The sequence below is a fragment of the Solanum lycopersicum genome, chromosome 3 (genome assembly GCF_036512215.1).
Source record: "Solanum lycopersicum chromosome 3, SLM_r2.1".
Classification (NCBI taxonomy): Eukaryota; Viridiplantae; Streptophyta; class Magnoliopsida; order Solanales; family Solanaceae; genus Solanum; species Solanum lycopersicum.
Window position 1 is genome coordinate 32,814,955 of NC_090802.1, and position 22,649 is coordinate 32,837,603.

Sequence of the window (22,649 nt, forward strand, 5' to 3'; positions counted from 1 at the left end):
CTTCATCAACTTGAACAGAAAAAAAAAGTTTGAAACCTCTAATTGTAAATACATAAAATGATTTATCATGGTTTAAGAATTTGCATTTCTAATAATATTCCTCTTATGTGCTTGTATAAAGTTATGAGCATCTTATTCAGTGAATTTCGCATTTTCAATTCCACCAGATTTGTTATGAAAGTATCTAACCCCCTTTTTTTTTGTAAGAATACCAACATCTACCATAGAACCAAGAATATTTTTAGTAGCACTTGTATGCTTATGACCCGATTATATGAAATGATTCAAATTATCTTCTATCGTTGGATGACTATGCACATCATTGAATTCACATACTTTCAATATACCATCTCAAAATTTGAACTTTGTACAAGCCATATAACCACATCTATTTTCTAATCTTTGTCGCTTCGTTTCTTGAAAAAGGAAAAGCTTATAGAATTTTACTTCAGAAGAACAAAGAAATAACTGTCTTGTTACTTCTTTATTTATATTGAAAGTCTTTGCACTTTTTCGTACACCAAAACCTTTGGCCAGAGCATATGAATTATATGCATTGTATGGTTCTTCTTCAGAATTAAATTTCATAACAATCTCAAAAGCAAAGTTCTTGTTAATGTTATAAACATGATTTTCCCTTGTAGTATATTCGTTGTCGTTAACATCAAATCTACAATAATACTTTTAATTTATGAGAATCAAAACATAAGAAATAGATAAATATATAAATATTGTTTTAATAGAGAACCTTCATACTCAAATTAAGAAAATGTCATATAAATGAAGTGTATTACCTTATTGAAGAGAAGACCTTTTATCAACATGTACGTCCTCCATTTTTAACAATTTGAAGCAGAATTTGCAAAAAAAAATATTATGTAATTAAAAGTTTCATTTCTCAAATATTACCTTACCACATAAAAATATTAATACATTCCTTTTGTTCTACTATACAATTTATTTCAGATTTAATTTAAGATATCTTATGACCATTAAATTTGAATGCAAAATTTCTTGAAATTGCCGATACTAATATATTATATGGAAGGAACTTTCTACAAAGCATGAAGATCATTTATGACAACAATGAATGATACACAAAGGTCTACATAGATAATTGTGTCACACAATCTTAAGCATTTTGCACAAGATAATGCAATATTTTTGTAACACTTTAAAAATCCAAGAAACATTTTAAAACCTAACATAGGTATCATTAAGTCTAAGTACAGTTTCTAAGTCCATTTTAAAGGAATATAGGTCGCTTAGGAGGTTTAAGAACAAAAATGTCCATGACATTCGATAAGTTGGTTCAAAGAGATGTTGGTGTGACTTAACCTATTTGACTAACTTTTAGGAGTCAGAAATGCACAAAAATTGGTGAAAAGTAGCTAATAAGGTTTTGAGTTGTTTCATGGTTGAAATGTCCGGGTACAACTCCCCAAGGACCAACCAAGGGCCCTTAAGGAGGACCCTTGTAGTTTGATGCAACACTGCTTGGCAGTGTGCATCGATGGAACAGAAGATGGACCATGTATGGATCAACGGGGCTTCGATGCTACCGTCATCCCACACTTAGGCTGGGGGATAAGTCCCCTTCACCCTCACAACCTCTGAACTCATCGACAGAGTAAAGAGGTGCAGGCTACGGTTCGTGTGTGGATCGATGGGGCATCGATGTCACTATCGACCCACACTTAGACAATTGGAGGAATCCCCTCGCTGGCACAATCTCTGACCAAGATGACGGAGTACAGGATGGAGGAGGGGACGTCCGTCGACTCACATATGGCCCATTGATCGGGGTTTCGTCTTTGACGATCGAGTTTTCGGCCAAAGTTAGGTTGGTTTTATTTAATTATTTAAGTGGTTTAGTGTTGATTTGGGGATTAAAGGGACACTAATAAATTTGGTTAAGTCCACTATAAATACCCTCAACCCTCAATAACCTAAAGAAAACTCTCAAATAAACTTTCTTCCTTCTCTCTTATTTCTCTCTCTATATGAACTCACCATTGAAGACAAGCAAGGACTAGGGTTTGGGGGCTGGAAAGGGACGAATTCACCATCAATGTTTTGAAAAATGTTAAGGTATGTCTATTCACCTTGGAAACTCTTTCCTCAAAGGGTTCCTTCAAAATAGATTTCACAAGTTGAGTTTTCTTATGAGTTTCATTAAGTTATGAAATTGAAGTTATGGATTGACTTGTTAATGATTTCATAGGGTTATATTTAGTATATTAACATGTAATTGAACTTATTTATTGTAATTGTTGATGGTTTGGTCTAAATTAAAGAATATGATCCTCTATCCATAACCCTAATTAGGGATCTTTACCTAAATTATATTGTGATCATTCAATTGACTTGGTTGTTTATTAGATTACTATCATATGGTGTTATTATGAATAAATTAAGATGAATAATAGGCATATCAATATAGTTTTTGAGATTTGGTTTATGTTATGAATTGTAAAGGTGAAATTAGCCTATGTATCTTGTCTCAAGTTGTGATCTAAAATTGAATTGTGTTATAGTGATGCAACTGGCCTTATTATTCTATTGGTTATCATTGTGTGACTATGTTATTCCCTAGGTTGGGTTGAGTCATGGGTTGATGTAAGACCTTGGTGGTAGACTACGAGGAAGACTTGGTAAGTCTTAAAATCTCTATCTTTACTTCCAATTGTGATTAATTGTTGTTAAGTCATGAAATTACATTGGAGTATGCCTTATACTAGGATTATAGGTGGTATGACGTTGAATTGAAATATCTTGATATGTTGTTAGGTTGATTAAGGTGTATGTGATATAAGATGTTGAAAACTATTAATGTGCCTTAATATGCTATGACATGTTAATGTGTTAACCTCACTTATACGAACTGTGATGAAAGGACTTATACTCGTACAATTCTAATTGATCTATTGATAATGATGATTATACAAGGGGTATACCGTATGGCCTAAATTAAGCTATAATTTATAATTAAAGGCTTAAAGACATTTCAAAAAGGGACTCTAGCGTAGTAGCGAGTGAACTACATTGAGGAGTTCCCACTTAGGAAAGGTAGGAACACTACATTAGTCTTGAGATTGGAGATTATAATGCATGACTCATAAAGAGGGTCCCAACTATATCTCCTAGTTCTTGAACTATGTTGCCCTCATAGGAATTCTAGCTAGTGGATCCACATAGTTGCTATGTTTCATGTTTTTATACTACCTTGGCATGTAGTCCGCCTTCTTTCGGTGTAGCTTTTTATTACATAAGATTCCATACTATCTCATGTGATCTATGTAGGTTAGGTCAATATGTGCCAAAAAGGTAAAATGAATTAAAGAACTTGAACTCTAACTTGAATAACCTAAGGGGTCTAGCTTAGTCTAGGTAAGGGTATGAGCTATACCTAAACATTGCACTAGTTAGCCTTGAGGGGAGTCTTAGGAGGATGTTTTTATATACGTTTATGTTATGATAATATATGATGTATATATGATGACCATGTCACATTGTTGATACTATATGTTTATTGGTTCATTTATGACTATGCCTTTGGTTGTAATATTAATATATGATGAAATATAAATCTAAATGCATGATATGTCAAGTTTGACATTGGTCATGTTTTCTTGTTGGGGATACTTGATTGAATCAGGTTATGGGGTTTTGCTTGGTCATTGCACTTGTTAACTTAATAAGGACTTGTGAGTGGTTGTCTTGCTTATTATGATATATTTGACTCTTATTCATTATTGTGAAATTATTCCTTGGTGTTAGGGTTGTAGTAATCATGGTTTCAAGTATGTTGGAATAAGTATTACTTGTTGAGATAGTAAGCATGTTTGGTTGGTTTATATGACTTACTTGACTTTGCATTAGGTCCCTAATAGAGTAATTTGTCATGTTTTGATAAAAAAAACGTCCTTTTTAGCATGATTTTCTTGTGTATGTGCATAAAATCTAATACTTAGTACATGTGGAGTACTAAGCACATTTTATTCCTTTTCCCCAAACATTTTAGGTTCTGGTTGTTGAAGAGTTTGGAAGGCGACATTGTTGAAGGCTTGGATTCTTCCGTTCATCCAAGTAGAATATATCCTCAACTTTTTAAGGAAATTCCATTCTGTAGCTTACAAATTTTGTTATGAGATTATTGACTCTATAATTCCTTTCCTTTTTAATTGAATATTGTACTTCCGTATGATGTATATATGGTCTTGTTGAATTGATGTAAGGGTAATGCCCATATTGTGATAATCGTTTAGATGGTATGAGATGAGACAATCCTTGAGACTAATTCTATATTTTCATATATGTATGTGCAATAAAGTAGAAGGCTATGTAACCTTCCTTTACAAAGGGTCCATGTACACTCGATATGGAAATATGTATGTACATGTCTATGTATACCTCCAATTAGTGATGATGAAAGTTTTAAACTTTTCTGGATTTTTCAACCTATGAATGTAATGACATGAGACTAAGAGGCTAGTCTCATTTCTGATAAAGTACCACGACGCCGGTTACGTCTATGGGGTAAACCCAGATGTGACAAACATTGTATCAGAGCTTGAGGTTGAATATCTTTGAGTTATGAGTCTCTCTCTACCATATTTATGTAGGTTTGTATTCATAATTGTGAAGCGCGGTACACTTATGATTTGGAACCTATATGATGCTAAGGAATTTCTATCTTTCTTGGAAATATTATATCATGCCAATAGAGTATACTTATGGTGAGCTTTTGCACCTAATAATATTGTTGTGCTTATAAGAAGAATGAACACTCAAAGGAATGAGGCTCGAAGACTTAAGGAGGAAGTTGCTAATGCGGGAGCTCCTCCCAATGATGAGAAAGTTCCTCCACTTTAGGAAAATGCTGATGTCGATCAAGCCCCGTTCCTCCCCATGATGAGCAAGTTCCTCCACTATAGGAAAATGCTAATGTTGATCAAGCCCCGACTAACCCTCTACCTATGATGGAGGCGGAGATGAGGGCTATTCTTGCTCATATGGCCCAAGCCATGGCTAATCAAACACAATTCGCGACGGTTCAAGCCCAAGCTATGACATCCCAAGCTAATCAGGAGATTTCTCCCCGTCCTTATCAACAAGTCACTACTATGGCTTCCCGTCTAAGGGACTTCTCTCAAATGAACACTCTTACTTTCTATGAGTCTAAGGTTGATGAAGACCCCCAATAATTTATCGATGAGGTCTACAAGATACTATATGCTATGGGGGTGTCTTTAAGTGAGAAGGCCGAGTTGGCCACATACCAACTCAAGGATATGGATCAAACGTGGTATGCGCAATGGAGGGATAATATGTCATTTAGGGGTGGTCTGGTGACTTGGAAGATCATTAAGGCGACTTTTCAAGATTGGTTCTTCCCTAGGGAAATGAGGGAGGAAAAAGTGACGGAGTTCATTAATCTTTGCCAAGGAGGAAAGAGTGTCGATGAGTACTCTTTGGAAGTCATTAAGTTGTCCAACTATACTCCTTCTTTGATCCCCGATCCTAGATACCAAATGAGCCCTTTTGTGACAGTGGTGTCGGAGGACTTACAAGAGGAGTGCCAATTTTCCATGCTACGTGACAACATGAACATTTCCAATCTTATGGTGTATGCAAGAAGGGTTGAGGAGGCAAGTCCAACAGAAAAAGTAGAGATGCTAAAAGAGCAAGGTCATTTGATAGAGGTTCTTCAAAGAATAGGCTTGAGATAGAAGATGAACCTAGATTTAAAAAGCGGGTTTCTAATCAAGTCCCTTCAAAATTCCGAAAGGCAAGTGGTGATAGGGTGTCTAACGCTAAATTCAAGAAGGGAAGAGGTAATAATTCACCAAATGAGAAGCCAACTTGTGGAAAGTGTGGTAAAAAGCACTATGGTGATTGCCTTAAGGGGACAAGTAATTGCTTTAGTTGTGGAAAGAGTGGTTACACGATGAGAGATTACCCAAACTTTATGAGTCAAGACAAGGGTAGTGGTCAAGCTCAAGCAAGTGGTTCTAGTAATGCTCCAAAAAAGAACCACTTCTATCCTCTCCTCTCTGGGGGTGAGCAAAAGACTTCTCCCGAAGTGGTGACCGGTATGTTGAATGTTTTCTCTCTTGATGTATATGCCTTACTTGATTCCGGTGCTACTTTTTCATTTTTTAAACCTCTAGTAACGAAAAAGTTTGGTATTTTACCCGATATTGTACATGAACCTTTTATACTATATACTCCAGTGGGTGAGTTCGTTGTTGCAAAAAGGGTGTATAGAAATTGTCCAATAATGTTGCGCAATAGAGTTTCTTATGTTGATCTCGTAGAACTTGGTATGCTTGATTTCGATATTATATTTGGTATGGATTGGTAGCATGCATGTTTTGCATCCATTTATTGTAGGACAAGAGTGCTGAGGTTTAACTTCCCAAATGAACCCATTGTTTAGTGGAAGAGGGGAAATTCTATTCCTAAAGGTCATTTTATTTCTTGTATAAAAGCATGCAAAATGATCTCAAAGGGTTGTCTTTATCATTTAGTAAAAGTTCAAGATCTAGACTCCAAAGTTCCTCCCATTGAGTCGGTACGCGTAGTGAGTGAGTTTCCCAAGTCATCCCTAATGACCTTCCCGGTATTCCTCCCGAACGGGAAATTGAATTTTGCACTGATTTGATACTGGATACAAATACCATATCAATTCCTCCTTATTGGATGTATCCATCCGAGTTTAAAGAGTTGAAGGCTCAACTCAAGGGTTTACTAGATAAGGGTCTTATAAGCACTAGTATTTCTCTGTGGGGTGCTCTGGTTTTGTTTGTGAAAAATAAAGATGTGTCCTTGAGAATGTGTATCGATTACCGCCAACTCAACAAGGAAACCATTAAGAATAAGTACCCTCTCCCTCGGATGATGACTTGTTTGATCAACTCCAAGGGGCGAGTTACTTTTTAAAGATAGACTTGAGGTCGGGTAATCATCAACTTAGAGTGAGAGGCGAGGATATACCTAAGATGACCTTTCGGGCTAGCTATGAGCATTGTGAGTTCTTGGTTATGTCTATCAGTCTCACTAATGTTCCAGCAACATTTATGGACCTAATGAATAGAGTATTTCGAAATTACCTAGATTCATTTGTCATTGTCTTCATTAATGATATCTTTGTATATCAGAAGAATGAAGATGATCATATGGGTCATTTGAGGGTAGTATTGCAAACCCTTAAAGAACATCAATTGTATGCCAAATATTGTAAGTGTGAGTTTTGGTTGAGGTCGGTGGCATTTCTTGGGCACATCATCTCTAACGAGGGAGTTGAGGTAGACGCAAGGAAAACGGAAGCGGTGAAAAACTATCCTAGACCATCAACTCAAACTGACATTAGGAGTTTCTTGGGTTTAGCGGGTTACTATCCTAGGTTCGTGGATGGTCCGCGTCTATTGTGTCTCCTTTGACTACTTTTACTCAAAAAAGTAAGAAGTTTGAGTGGTCGGAGGCATGTGAGAAAAGTTTCAAATTGTTGAAAGGTAGGCTAACTTTCGCTCCGGTGTTGACCTTACCGGAAGGCATAAAGGGTTTTGTAGTGTGTAGTGATGCATCCTGAGTGGGTTTGCGGTGTGTGCTTACGAAACATGGTGAGGTGATAGCCTATGCCTCTATGCAACTAAAGGTATATGAGAAAAATTACCCCACTCATAACCATGAATTAGCGGTCGTGGTGTTTCCTTTGAAAATTTTGAGGCATTACTTTTATGAGGTTCATGTGGATGTTTTTACCAATCATAAGAGTCTCCAATATGTGTTTACCCAAAAGGATTTGAATCTCCAAAAAAGAAGGTGGCTAGAGTTGTTGAAAGATTATGATATGAGTTTTCTTTATCACCCCGACAAGGCATATGTAGTTGTGGATGCCCTATATAGGATGACTATGGGTAGTGTATCCCATCTTGAGGAAGCTAAGAAGGACCTATCAAGGGAAGTACATAGATTGGCTAGGTTGGGGGTGAGGTTGGATAGTTTTCCGGATGGGGGTTCTATAGTTCATCATGAATCCGAGCCATCTTTAGTGGTTGAGGTGAAGTCCAAATAACACCTCGATTTAGCCTTAATGGATATGAAAGAATCGGTTCTCGGCAAGTTGAATGAATCATTCTCCTTGGGGGGGGATGGTATGTTAAGGTACCACGGGCGATTATGTGTTCACGATGTAGATGGGTTGAGAATCGATCCTAGAAGAGGCACATGGTTCCCGCTACTCAATTCATCCGGGGTCGAGAAAAATGTACCTTGACCTAAGGGAGATATATTGGTGGGAAGGTCTAAAAAGGGACATAGCGGAGTTTGTCGCTAAGTGTCCAAATTGACAACAAGTAAAGGCCGAACACCTAAAGTCGGGTGGCTTACTACAAGAGATTCAAATTCTTACTTGGAAGAGGGAAGACATCAATATGGACTTTGTAGTAGGTATACCTCGGACCTAAAAGTGTTATGATTCCATATGGGTGGTTGTGGATCGATTCACTAAGTCCGCTCGCTTTATTCCTATCAAGTCTACATATTTGGCGAGAAATTATGCAAGAATCTTTCTAGATGAGATTGTGTGATGCCATGGCATTCCGTTATCCATCATAATGGATAGGGGCGCACAATTCACATCTAGATTTTTCAAGTCGTTCCAAAAAGGGTGGTACAACGGTGAAGTTGAGAACCAGTTTTCATCCCCAAACAGATGGTCAAGCAGAGCGTACGATACAAACCCTTGAAGATATGCTTAGGGCGTGCGTTATTGATTTTAAAGGGATTTGGGATAGACATTTATCTTTGGTCGAGTTCGCCTACAATAATAGTTTTCATTCATCCATTTCAATGGAGCCCTATGAAGCTTTGTATAGTAGGAGGTATAGATCTCCTATTGGATGGTATGAAGTTGGTGAGCCATAGCTTCTTAGTCCCGAGTTGATTTATAAGACTTTGGAAAAGGTTCATATCATAAGGAACCAGTTGCAAATGTCCTATAATCGGCAAAAGACTTATGTTGATCATAGGAGAAGGGATTTGGAGTTTGAAGAAGGTGATAACATGTATTTGGAAATTTCACCAATGACAGGGGTGGTTAAATTTGGAAAGAAAAAGAAATTGAGTCTTCTTTATGTGGGTCCCTATGAATTCTTGCAAAGGGTTTGTAAGGTTGCCTATGAATTGAAATTTCCTAGTGAATTGGCTTTGGTTCATCTGGTTTTCCATGTTTCTATTTTGAAAAAGTGTATCGTTGATCCCGAGTCCATTCTTCTTATTGAGTGTCTTGGTTTCAAGGATAACCTCTCTTATGAGGAGGTTCCGGTTTAAAATTTTTATAGGCAAGTCAAGAAGTTGAGGTATAAAGAAGTGGTTTCCATAAAAATGTTACCAAAAAATCATCTTGTTTAGGGTGAAACATGGGAGGCCGAGGCCGACATGAAGTCCCGCTACCCTCACTTTTTTAGAATTAAGGTTAGTCATTCTTTTTAATAATATAAATATGACTAGATATTGAAGTTTCTTGATTTTTGGGTGAAGTTTTTAACATTATGCTTTTTTTAAAAACTTACAGTGAAGTTACTGTAGTATTTCTCTTAAAAAAACTTGAAGTTTTCATTTTTTCTTGTTTTGAGTTATGTTGCACATTTTGATATAATGAGTCTTTATGAAATGATAGGTAGCATGTTGTTAGTATTATAGAGTGGTATGATGTTTAATTGAAATGTCTTGACTATGTTGTAAGGTTGATTAGGATGTATGTGATATAAGGATAGTGAAAACTATCAATGTGCTTTACTATGCTATGAAATGCTAATGTGTTAACCTCACTTATACGAATTGTGATGAAAGGATTTATACTCTTACAATTCTTATTCAACTATTGATAACGATGATTATAAAAGGGTAGACCCTATGGCCTAAATTAAGCTATGATTGATAGTTAAAGGCTTAAACACATTTCAAAAAGGGACTCTAGCTTGCCACCCAGTGAACTAGATTGAGGAGTGTCCCTTCCCACTTGGGGGAGGTAGGAACAATACATTAGCCTTGAGATTGGAGACTATAATGCACGGCACATAAAGAGGGTCCCAACTATATCTCCTAGTTCTTGAGCTATGTTGCCCCCATAGTAGTACTAGCTTGTGGATCCACATAGTTGCTATGTTTTATGTTTTTGAACTATGTTGGTAATTATTTTGCCTTCTTTCGGTATTGGTTTTTATGACATCGGATTCCATACTAGCTCGTGTGGTCTATGTCGGTTAGGCAAGATGTTCCCAAAACGTAAAACGAATTAAAGGTCTTGAAGTCTAACTTGGATAACCTAAGGGATCTAGATAGGGGTATTGGACTCTATCTAAACATTTCACTAATTAGCCTTGAGGGGAGTCTTAGGAGGAGGTTCTATATATGTTTATGTTATGATAATATATGATGTATATATGATGACCATGGCACATTGTGGATACTATATGTTGATTGGTTCATTTTTGAATATGCCTTGGGTTGTAATGTTAATATATGATGAAATTTAAACCTAAGTGCATGTATGTAATGTTTGACATTGGTCATGTTTTCTTGTTGGGGATACTTGATTTAGTAAGGTTATGGGGCTTTGCTTGGTCATTACACTTGTTTACTTAATAACGACTCTTTAGTAGTTGTCTTGATTATTATTATATGTTTGACTCTTATTCATTATTGTGATATTATTCCTTGATGTTAGGGTTGTAGTAATAATAGTGTCAAGTATGTTGGAATAAGTATTACTTGTTGAGATAGTAAGCATGTTTGGTTGGTTGATATGACCTACTTGACTTTGCATTAGGTCCCTAATGGGGTAATGAGGAATGTTTTAATTAAAAAAAAATCCCTTTTAGCATGTTTTTCTTGTGTATGTGCATAAGACCGCATACTTAGTACATATTGAATATTAACCCCATTTCATTCCCTTTTCCCCTAACATTTTAGGTTTCGGTCGTTGAAAAGTTTGAAAGGTAACATTGTTGAAGGATTGGATTCTTCCTTTCATCAAAGAAGGGTAGGTCCTCAACTTTAGAGGGCAATTCCATCCGCTAGCTTACAAATTTTGTTATGGGCTTATTGAATCTATCATTTCTTTCCTTTTTAATTGAATATTGTACTTTCATATGATCTATACATGGTCTTGTTGAATTGATGTTGAGGGTATGCCCATATTGTGATAATCGTTTATATGAGATGAGATGAGATAATCGTTGACACTAATTCTATATTTTCATATATATATGTTCAATAAAATTAGAAGGATATGTAACCTTCCTATACTAAGGGTCTATGTATACTCGATATGATAATATATTATGTGTATGTAGAGGTCTATGTAAACCTCCATGTAGTGATGATAAAAGTTATAAATTTTTCCACATTTTTCAACTTATGAATGTAATGACATGAGACTAAGAGGCTAGTCTTAGTCCTTAAAAAGGACGACGGCGCCGGTTACGTTTAGGGGGTAAACCCGGATGTGAAAATTGTTTGACTTTTCCATTACTGATACAAAGTCACATGTCTATATGTATAGTTATTTTTCCTCTTTACTATATTTGTTGCTGTTGTACAACAATGTTATGCATATGTGTTGCTAATTTCTTGTTAGTATGAAGACCTTTTCTACTTATCATTTCAATGTCTTATGGTATTTGGTGATTATTTTTTTCTTTGTTTTGTTAATAATGATGTTTTCTTCTAGAATACTATCTCAAAATTTCAAGTAATGATTATTAATCTTTTTTATTCAAAGTTTTACTTTTTGTCATTACATGTTTGTTCTTTTTCTTGGTTAAGAACTAAAAAATTAACTGTTGACAGATAGTTGTGAGAGAATGATTTAGATTCAAAATTTGGCCAAGTCAATGTAAGTTTACGTCTTTCTTCATTGATTTTTTTAAATAATAGTTAAGTCAATCATGTTCTGAAGCTTTGTTGGTTTTAGAAATCAAGGAAGTAGCACATTTGTTTTTACTCTATGTTATGCTTGGATAGTAAAGAACTTCTAAGGTTCATATTCATATACTATATTAATTGGAATAGTATCACTGCTACAATAAACAGAATTAGAGGTTGTTCATATATGGCAAGTTCAGCAAATAGACATGACATTAGAGATATTTGATGGTCATGAATAGCGATACATACAAAATGAATCATATAGGAGTGGTATATGAGATGTGATAATTATGACTTCTTGTCTTCATCTATCTCTAGACAACACAGGTTTCTTTGTTATTTATTAATGAAAAAGTATTGTCTTATAAGATTATGAATTATCATGCTGAACGGTTCATTTATTGATCAAACACTTATAATTTCTTCAAGTGAATCTTATGCCACCATCCACATATAATATATATGGGAAACAAGAAAAAATATAGTATGTTGCCTCTCAGGTGATCTTTATTACTAGCTTGTGTCCCAACTCATGTTGCAAACTTGACCTAACATTCAGTTGATTAAATATTATATTTTCAGAATGTTGAATTTATTCCAAGTCATCATTGAAACAGTATGGTAAAATGATGACAATAAATTCAGAAGGTCAGATCAGAAACACACAAAAGGAATTTGCTTAGACAGAGCTTTTCTGCCTCTTCGTTGATCAACTTAAAAAACTCTCTACAACGTGTAGTGCAAATGTAAACACTTATAACCAACGGACGTAGATTAAAATTTTTATTCTCTAAATTAATCTTTTTATTTTTTATTTATTTATTTAATTTTATAAGAAGTAGGGAGATCTCACTTGAAGGCATTGAAAAATTATAGCAAAAGAAAGGGTCTATTGGTGGTCGATCTATTTATACAGTTGGTTAGTTGTTTAATGAGTTCTAAGCTTAGTAGTAAGATTTTTTCAATCTCTACTACCTTCATTAGCTAACTTACTATTCTTTGCAATAAAGGTCGTATTAAATAACTTACAACAAAAACAAAATACCTTATTCAAAACATTGGAATAAACTAATCATATTCTTTCATGTCTTTCTCCATTTTTCAACTTTTGAAAATAATATGTGGTAGAAAAGTGCCTTAAAAATTTATCCTTTAAAAAACATGTATCGGTAAAACTAATTGGTCTCTTTTCTACTAATAAAATTTTAACTTTGTATCAATAATATCCCATTGACTAGGATCATAGATATTTTTAGGATTATGATTATTTAATTCATTTATGATTTCTTGATTTTCTTGAGAATCTACTCTGACTTTTCACTAATTTCTTCTCCTTCTTTACTTTTTTTTTTTATATATATCATTATTTAACTCAACATCAACAGTTCTTCTAAAGAGCATTCCCCACATTTTTGATTTAATTTTAACATTATTTTCCAAAAATTTATCAAGAGCACATTTTGGAGATTTTATCAAGTTATCGCCTTTTTTTTAAGTTGAATGACCGGATTCATATTTTCTAGTTGACATGCTAAAATATAACAATTATTTTAAACACTATTTACACTATTAAATAAAAAATATAATAAGTATAAGACACAAAACAAAAAAAATATTAGAAATTAGAATGATATTACCGGATCCAAAAGCTATGAAAGTTGATTTCAAAAAATGAATCGAGGTGCTGCAATTATTTTTGTTCAAAATTAAAATATAAATTATTAATAGAGCAAGTAAGTTCTTAAGCTTTGAAGTTCGAATAAGAGACATACAAAATTAGAAAAGAGAAAGTGTGAAGAAATAGAAGAGAGGAGGATAAAAATATATAAAATAAGTTTTAAAAAAAATAAAAATAAATTGGATAACTTGAGTTATGTGCATTAGAAAAGAGTACAAAGCTTTTTGAAAAGTTGAAAAGTCAAATAATTTTAACTTTTAACCATTTCCAATTAATTTTTTTAACCGTTTGCATTATGTGAATTTATTTTTATTTACCTAATTATCTAAAAATGGGGCTCCTTAAAATTGGGGGCCTAAGGCGAGGTTTTTTTTTATAACTGGTCAGCCGCCCCTGATATATCCTATTCACACAAACCAATGAAAATGGACAATGAAATTTTTTATTAGTTAACTTTAATAATTTATAATAAATTTAGTTCCACTTGATGAGGTTCTATCACGTAATTATTCATATTTAAATAATATTACCATGTCGACGATATTTTTTGTGTGTTTTCTTGTCATCTAATCGGATGTGCTTTGCACGTGTATTTCAAGTTAAAAATTTTAGATGTCATATGACCATGTGAAGAGAACAACCACATTTTAGTCTTTCAAAACTATTTTTGTATATTAATTTGTATTATATAAGTTATAACATAAGAGATGACGTTCTTGCTGTTGGCTCTAGTATTTGACTTTCAATTGTCTGATACATAAATCAAAGTTATAACATATGACTTATGCTTCAAGAAGTAAACCCATACCTTTCTGCTGAAATGATCAATGAAGGTAACATAGAATCTAGATCCTCCAAGTGATGATACTGGAGATGGTCCCCAAACATTTGCATGAACAATTTCCAACTGCACTATCTTTGGATCTCTAGGAGTGTTTGTGAAGCTTACTCTTTTCTGTTTGCCCATAACACAGCTCTCGCAAAGACCCATATCAACAGACTTCAGACCCTCTAATTCTCTTTTTGCAACAAGCATCTTGATTCCTTTAGTACTCATGTGTCCAAGTCTTTTGTGCCACAGACATGAACCGGAAGCACCTTCAGCAACAACGGTCATGTTTATACACCCGGTATGGTGTACAAGGTTCAGATTTGGTGCCACGAGCTACTACCATAGCACCTTTCACGATCTTCCACGTACCTTTTCCAAATTCTGCTGCATATCCCGTGCTATCCAACTGACCAACAGAGATCAGATTTTTCTTGATCCCAGGAATATATCTGACATCCTCCAATGTCCACTGGTTTCTCGAGGTGGTCTTTATGCAAACATCCCCCTTTCCTTCAATCTCTAAGGTTTTATTGTCAGCAAGATATACTTTTCCAAAATTTCTAGATTTGAAATTTTGAAACAACTCCTTGCTTGGAGACAAATGGAAAGATGCACAAGAATCCAAAATCCATGATTCAACCGGGTTGTTCACACTAAGGATTAGAGCATCCCCAATGTCCTCTGCTGAATTTACAGAATCATTGTCATCTACAAATTTCTGATTCTGTTTCTTCTTTGGCTTTGTACAGTTCGTCCGAAAGTTCTCTTTTTCTCCACAGTTCCAACAAGTCACGTTTGATCTGTTTAGTGACTTTCCTTAATTCTTTGATTTTGATCGACCATGTTGATTTTGGACTTTCGTCTTACTTCTCCCCCTTCGATCAACGCTGAGATCACTGCCTGATGAATCTCCCACTTCTCGTTTGTGAATACTTTCGCTAAGAACATCATCATGGATTTCATCAAACTTCAGTTTCTCAGATCCACGGGAATGCTAATCGCAGCAACAACAGTATCCCAAGACTCGGGCAGAGATGACATCAAAATCAACACCTTAATTTCATCTTCGAAATTAATATCCACAGAATTTAGTTGACTCACAATCATATTGAACTCGTTTATATGATCAGAAATGAATCCAGTTTCAGACATCTGTAAATTGAAAAATCTACGCATCAAATGTACCTTGTTCAAAGCCGATGGTTTTTCATACATGTTTGACAGTGCCTTCAACAGACCGGACGTAGTCTTCTCCTTCACGATGTTGAACACCACGTTTCTTGACAAAGTCAACCGGATCAACCCTAGAGCCTGGTGATCCTTGAGTTTGCACTTCTCCTCCGTCATGGATTCCGGCTTCACCCCGGTTAACGGTTCTTGAAGATCTTTCTGGTACAAATAATCTTCGATCTGCATCTTCCAGAAACTGAAATTGAATCCATCAAACTTCTCGATTCCAAGCTTCAAAATATCCATCTTCTGTGATCGTGTTGAATCTCTTTAGATCAGACACCAGTTGTTAGGATCGAATTCATGGACACACACTAGATGAATGAAGAACACAAGAACTTTCAAGAGAAAGAGATGAGAGATCTAGAGAGAGAACGATAAAACCCAATATTTCGTGGTAACACCCCGTGAGTAAACTTCCACGGCGGTGAGGTATATTTATATTAATAAACCAGAGTATTTTTTGTTACAGAGAATAAATAGGAAAACCTAAAATAGAGAATAAATAGGAAAACCTAATATAGAGAATAAATAGGAAAACCTAAAATTAATCAGGCTCCACTACCTAACAATCAAGACTTCTAATTCCCTTCACTTAAGTCAAAAAAGGGAAAACAAGAGGTTAACACATTGAATACACTAAGTATGGAAGCAACGCAGAAACCATGAAAAATGGACATTTAGTATAGAAACATGCTTTCATGATATTTAGTAAGTTATGAAGCGGCCGCCCATACAACCCCTTCACACACACCTAGATGATCCTCAAGACTACCTAAAGTAAGTTATTCTATTTCATCTCATATCACATAGATCATATTCAATACAACAAGTCTTTACATCATATAAAATCCCTACCTAAGAATACTCTAAGATTCACCTAAGTAAACCATGAAGAGACCGCTCGTACATCCTCTTTAAAGCCTACCTAACTAATCCTCAAAGCTACCCTAAATAAGTACCTTTTTATAAAATATACTTCATTAAGAAATCATATTTTCATTTAAAACATTTTGAGAGAAAACCATACATTTAGAGGACTTCACATATTTGTCTTGGAAAAACCTAGGGAACCCTCATCCTAGCATCTTCATAGACTGCTCATGCCATGTATAGATAGTCTCCGATTCCACTACCTACACGCTGTATAACTTCTCAAATACTAGAGTGCATCCCACATGATGAGAATAGGCATTAACCGACAGAGACCGTACTAGCTAGGCATGGTATTCGGAGTGTACCCCACTTAGATGGAGGGTGTTCTATTTGCCAAGGGTAGAACTCGGACACATCCCATGTAGGCACATGATTAAGGAATATCAAAAATTTCTTTGTACTTTAGTATAAACTCAAGTAGAGCCACTCCCCAAGCATATTCAAGGGGTGCTAGCCATGTTCTCATAGAGTAAGTTCAATCACAAGGGCATATGAAGAGGTACTGTACATTAGTCACTACCATAATCATAATAAACCTTACCAAGGATGGTCCACTAGGGCTTCCACTTAATGGTCAATAAGGATAGATCAATGATTTCTTAGATATGGTTTCATGTCGTTCCAGCCAACCTATCCCTAAGTCCATCATTCACACGAGAAGGATACACTACAATAAAATAGTTTTTAGCGAAGGACACAATCCATCACCATATGATGAAAATCCGTCACTAATCACGATTAGTGACAGATTAGCAACGGAGTATTAAGTTTTGCTATTACGCTCGTTAGTAACCTCTTAGTGAAAAAAAATGAGTTCCATCACAAGTTTAGAGACGTCATAGTCATGAAACATTTCAGTCACCATATGTTAGTGACAGACTTAGTCGTCATTATAAACATATAATTTTGTTTCCAATTTCATAATTCTATAACGAAAAATGGAGTTCCGTCACAAGTTTAGCAACAACATAGTGACAAAACATTTTTGTTGCTAGATGTTAGAGACGTATTGATTGGTCAATATATTTATACAGTTTTGTTTCTAATTTATTAATTCATTTCATCATTTTGGATAAATTTGCAACGAAATTTTCGTCGCAACATATTCTGTTACAACATTTTAGGCCTTTAATAATTCGTAGCTGATCCTTTGCTGACATTCTTTTCATAGTAATGACTAACAGAAAACTTCAAAATCACATTTTTTTTATTTAAAATATCCAAAGAAAACTAGTAAGTACTCTTAAATGAACCTATGTTCATCAAAATATTACTACACACAATTTGTAGTTTCCAAAAAGTATGCTATTATCAAAAATTAAAGTTGTGGGAGACTACGAGATACGATTGTCACTTGAATTTGAGGTATCAACCTCTTCCATATTACTCGCAGGATGCATGAGTGCCACAATTTATCAATTGCAGAAAGAAGTAGTCAATGCTTGCATATGCTCAACAATAATAGGAACAATATGACTAGTTAGTACATACATCATTTGCTTTACAAACTCGACCATATTTTTTTCGATGTTGATTGATAAAATGTAGGTGTTAATGATGATGATCCAACAAGATTCTACCCATGGTAATTTTTTGCTTCAGATCCTCGACAATATATTCTTCTTTTCTTTTCTCCCCCGCAGCTTGGTAATATGCTTCACATATATCAATATTAGTTTGAGACAATGTTTTTACCTGTAATATTTCTTCATATTTTTCAAATAATAAGTAGAAAAAGTGAGAAAGCATTAAAGATACGGAACAAATTAAATTCTGAAGGAAAATCAGTAAAATACACAAGCTTATATGCTAATTGAGACATGTACTCTCTGCTGCACCCATATGGTCAATAATTATATGCTAATTGGGACTTGTAATACATAAAAAAATGACAAGTAACTGTTCAGGGAAGTCCCCCTCCCCACGCCCAACCCAACACTCGCTAAATTCATCTGTACGGAAGCCAACCCGAGTCTGGTAATAGTTCATTCAGACTTATATCATGTATGAGAGAGTACTTGATCGGGGTTACATGAGATTATGTATGTTTTATTTTTTTTATTGATGATAGGACACCCCATATAAGAACTTCAACATATTGACAAAGTATATGCTCTTGAGAAGAATCTAGGAGATAAGAGTATTTCAGCTTCTCAGACTATTTTTGATATCAACTCGGTGGAGGGTCCTAAGGATGAGAAGACATGCATACCAACTTATCAAATTTCATATCATTCTTTTACTCACACAACCCTGAATTACACTGAAACAGAAAGAAAATTTTTTCACTAAAACAGTACTAGAGTTGCACTAAAAACAACTACACTAGAGTCAACGTAAGACAACATTAGAATTAAACCAGAACAACATTAAAATTGCATTGGAAAGAACTCAAAACAACAACAAAATACACTAAATCATTAGCAATAGTTCTCTCTAAAATGACATTAGAATCGGATCAAAGCAATACTAAAATTGCAGCAAAATTTCTCGGAACATTATTAGAATTACAGTAAATAGTAGCAACAAATACACTTTAAAACAAGACACAATTGTATCACAAAATACAGTAGGAAAGCACCGAAACACCTCCAAGTTTTAGAATTACGTGGATATTTTGAGAAAGCTAACCAACAAATGATTTTCCATTAGTCCATGTGTATGAACGTGCAAATGTATCTCACTTGGCGTTTGATCTCGACCTTTTTCAATAGCCTATATAAAAGAAATCACATCATATATAATACAATATAATATGTTAGTTATAGAGTTTGGAATCTATATATACGCACAAGTTTTTACGATGTTCTCCAATTGAAATAGAGCCACCATGTGAGTCCCAACAGTAGTTTCACGGCAGCAATGATGAATTTTGGAATTAATTTTTGATTTCCTAATAGACTCTGCACTTCTCCAAAACGCATCCATCTTTCCCACACATTTTCTAGCACATAACCTGGCCTGACTCTTTTTTTAATTTTAGAAATGAAATTCCTATATTTTAATGCTGCCTTAACCATCCAGTGTGGTTTGACTTCGTTTTCACTAATCGAAACATCCTAGTAGAATTTTTTCTGAAATAAGTTTTGAAAGTAATATATTAATGTCGTATCTATATATGTTAATACACTTGCTAAACTCATTTACGATGAAAAGTTATACCTTGAATTCTACAAAATAACCATTTATTACATCATTACACCTTTCCAATTGATTCCATTGGCATTAACATCACTTTCAAAAGATTTGGATATGAAACTACAGAATATTGAGAAGGTTCAGTCTGTATAAATTTGAAGGGGTTATGAGGAGTGTATCATGAATCAAAAGTAATATAAGTATCTGACACTATATTTATAAGTGCTAGAATAATACTCGTATTACTAGTTTACAAATCTATCAATTGTTAACTATATTAGTTGAACTAAAAAAACTAATATAGTGTTTTTTACACAAATCATGATGGTAATCTCAACATCCACAACTTCTGTTATACTTATTTTTTCGGGATTCCAAGACAACAAGTAGTATTTACATAACAAGTAGCAGGATATCCTTACTTTGGATTCATTCAGAAAAATCTTATACATATGAATTTTACTAAAAATGCACATAGCTTTAAGTCGCAAAAAAAACATATGAGTTCATACTTAAAATAGGGTGAAAAACTAATGCAACTCATATAGAAATTACAGAGAAATATACTTAACAGAGAAAGGCTTTTTAGATTTTCGAACAAACAAAATAGCAGTGTAATGGGAATGCTAGAAGCAGTATATTATATATAAACATACAAGGAAATTATAAAGTAATTTAGTAGCGTAAAAAGCCAGTCACAACTTAAACGTTACTTCACTAGATTACTCAAATTTCAAAGATAGCACATTTAGACCAAACAATAAGATTTCATGGTAGCACATTGAAGTTGTTCAATGCACTAAGTAAAACTAAGTTTAGGAATAAAATTGAAAGAATGGACTAACCCTACAAAAGATAGAAAGTCAAGGGTCCTTGTATGGATACTGTTGGATTCACCTTCCGCAACTGTATTTGTATGACTTATTGGAACATTACTCTAACTAGAAAGACCCTGACTATTAGCTTACCCTGATTTGGTGTAGCTGGAGGTGTCTCAATATCGGTCGAGGTACCACCTTGTTGAGGAGAAACTATAGTGGGCTTGGGAATAGTTGGCATGTTTACACAAATAGCAGCATTACTCCTACTTGAGGATTTTCTATGACCTCTGCTTCCAGCCATACCTAAAACAAATATAACATTGTTGTTAGATAATGAGATTACGTGGAACAATGCTGAAATATTAAAACTGTCTCTGTAAGAGCTTGTTAATCAAGCGAAAACATTAGTACCTGGACATACAAGAGTCACATTAGTCATTCTTAACAAGAGTAACATTAGTCTCTGTAATGACTTTCAACTTCAAGGATATCATAACCTTCTTTTTGTGTTGATGGTTTCACATTAGTCATTCTTAAGGGCACCATCTTAGGCCTACAGATACTAGACTTTCATTCATCATTCATTCATACACATACATGACAAGGGTGCTTTCGCCTAGCAAGTCAAAGAATCACATATACACATATCTTTCATGCATCAACAAGAGGGACTTAGTTCTACCAAATCAAGACACACCATTCATCATATCACTCATACCATATCATTCAAGTACCAAGTAGGTACATTAAGTCTACCACACAACATACCCTATAAACACATATAGGAAATTTATCTCAATCTACTATAGTTATACATAATCATTCAAGAACAACGTGTTTTAACCTCAAACACACATAAAACATTAGCATATAAGACACTTCTTAGCCTTTTTATCGTCATATACCATCACTTAAAGAGGAACCACAACATTAGAATTCATACAAGATTACATAGACATTACAACAAAACTTCACTTCATACCTTCACATTATACAAGATAACACATATATAATACCATAACATCACCTAAAACATAATCATATAAGCCATAACATCTTCAACAAGATCACTTTACTTCACATAAAAATATTGACATTATACCTTCATATAAGCCCTAGCATGATACTAATACAATTTTAAATAATTAATTCCGACAAGGCCATGTTTATCACAAAATCAATACAATAACCCCACCACTATAAGTGGACCATACAAATCAATAGCAATACTATACAACTCTACACAATATACAGAGATCAAGATAACTTACCACCTTTCCATCATCATCCACATTCCTTAGCCTTTCAATCAATTCACTTCACAAAGGCTCTTACCAATAGCCATCAACACAATTCAAAACAAACAATCCAATAATATCTAATATGAATATAATAAATTTATGGCAGCCTATAAACCATTCAATCATTATATATACATAAATCAATATACCAAAGCAATCTACACATGAATTCACTACTATCAACCCATGATCAAATCACGCATGGTATAGACAAATATAGAGATTAGAGAAGGTCAAGGTTTCATGGAGATTTTCATTGGAAAAATTCAATTATACATCAATAACATCAAACCTTAATGTTTGAAACGTTTTATGCAGGAACCCATGACTTAGAAATTGGATGTTTTCATAAATTTGAAGATCTTAGAAATCACTTTCAAGCCTTAGATGAAGAACTCCCATAGATTATTAGAAGATATATCAAGGGGGTTGAAGAAGAAATACCATTGAAATCCTTCATCGAAGCTCCATCTTCTCCTTGAGCTCTCGTGGAGGTTTTTGGAGAAAATTTGGGAGGGAAAGGGTTTTGACATAGGTGATAGGGTCTAATTGAGAGTCAAATCATTTTAATACTCTTAAAATATCCAAATACACCTAAAAAAACCTTCCTCCTAGTTTACAAGACTTGGGGTGAATTTCACAAAACACCCCAAGCATAATCGTGCAACATGCACTGTGTAGGTGCCCGTAGACGCCCCCACAATGACGACCGTCGTCTGAGTGATGCCCCGTCAAAGGGGTCCGTCGTATGGATTTGCATCTCCAATACTTGAAGG

At 34.6% G+C, this 22,649-nt stretch overlaps 1 protein-coding gene across 1 annotated transcript; it reads left to right on the top strand.

Moving 5' to 3' along the window:
• The first annotated feature begins 5,240 nt into the window (after nucleotides 1-5,240).
• Nucleotides 5,241-6,367, top strand: LOC138347541 (uncharacterized). Its single transcript, XM_069295837.1, has 2 exons — nucleotides 5,241-5,705; nucleotides 5,792-6,367. The coding sequence occupies exons 1-2, from the start codon at nucleotides 5,241-5,243 to the stop codon at nucleotides 6,365-6,367; spliced, it is 1,041 nt and encodes a 346-aa protein (XP_069151938.1).
• The last annotated feature ends 16,282 nt before the right edge of the window (nucleotides 6,368-22,649 follow it).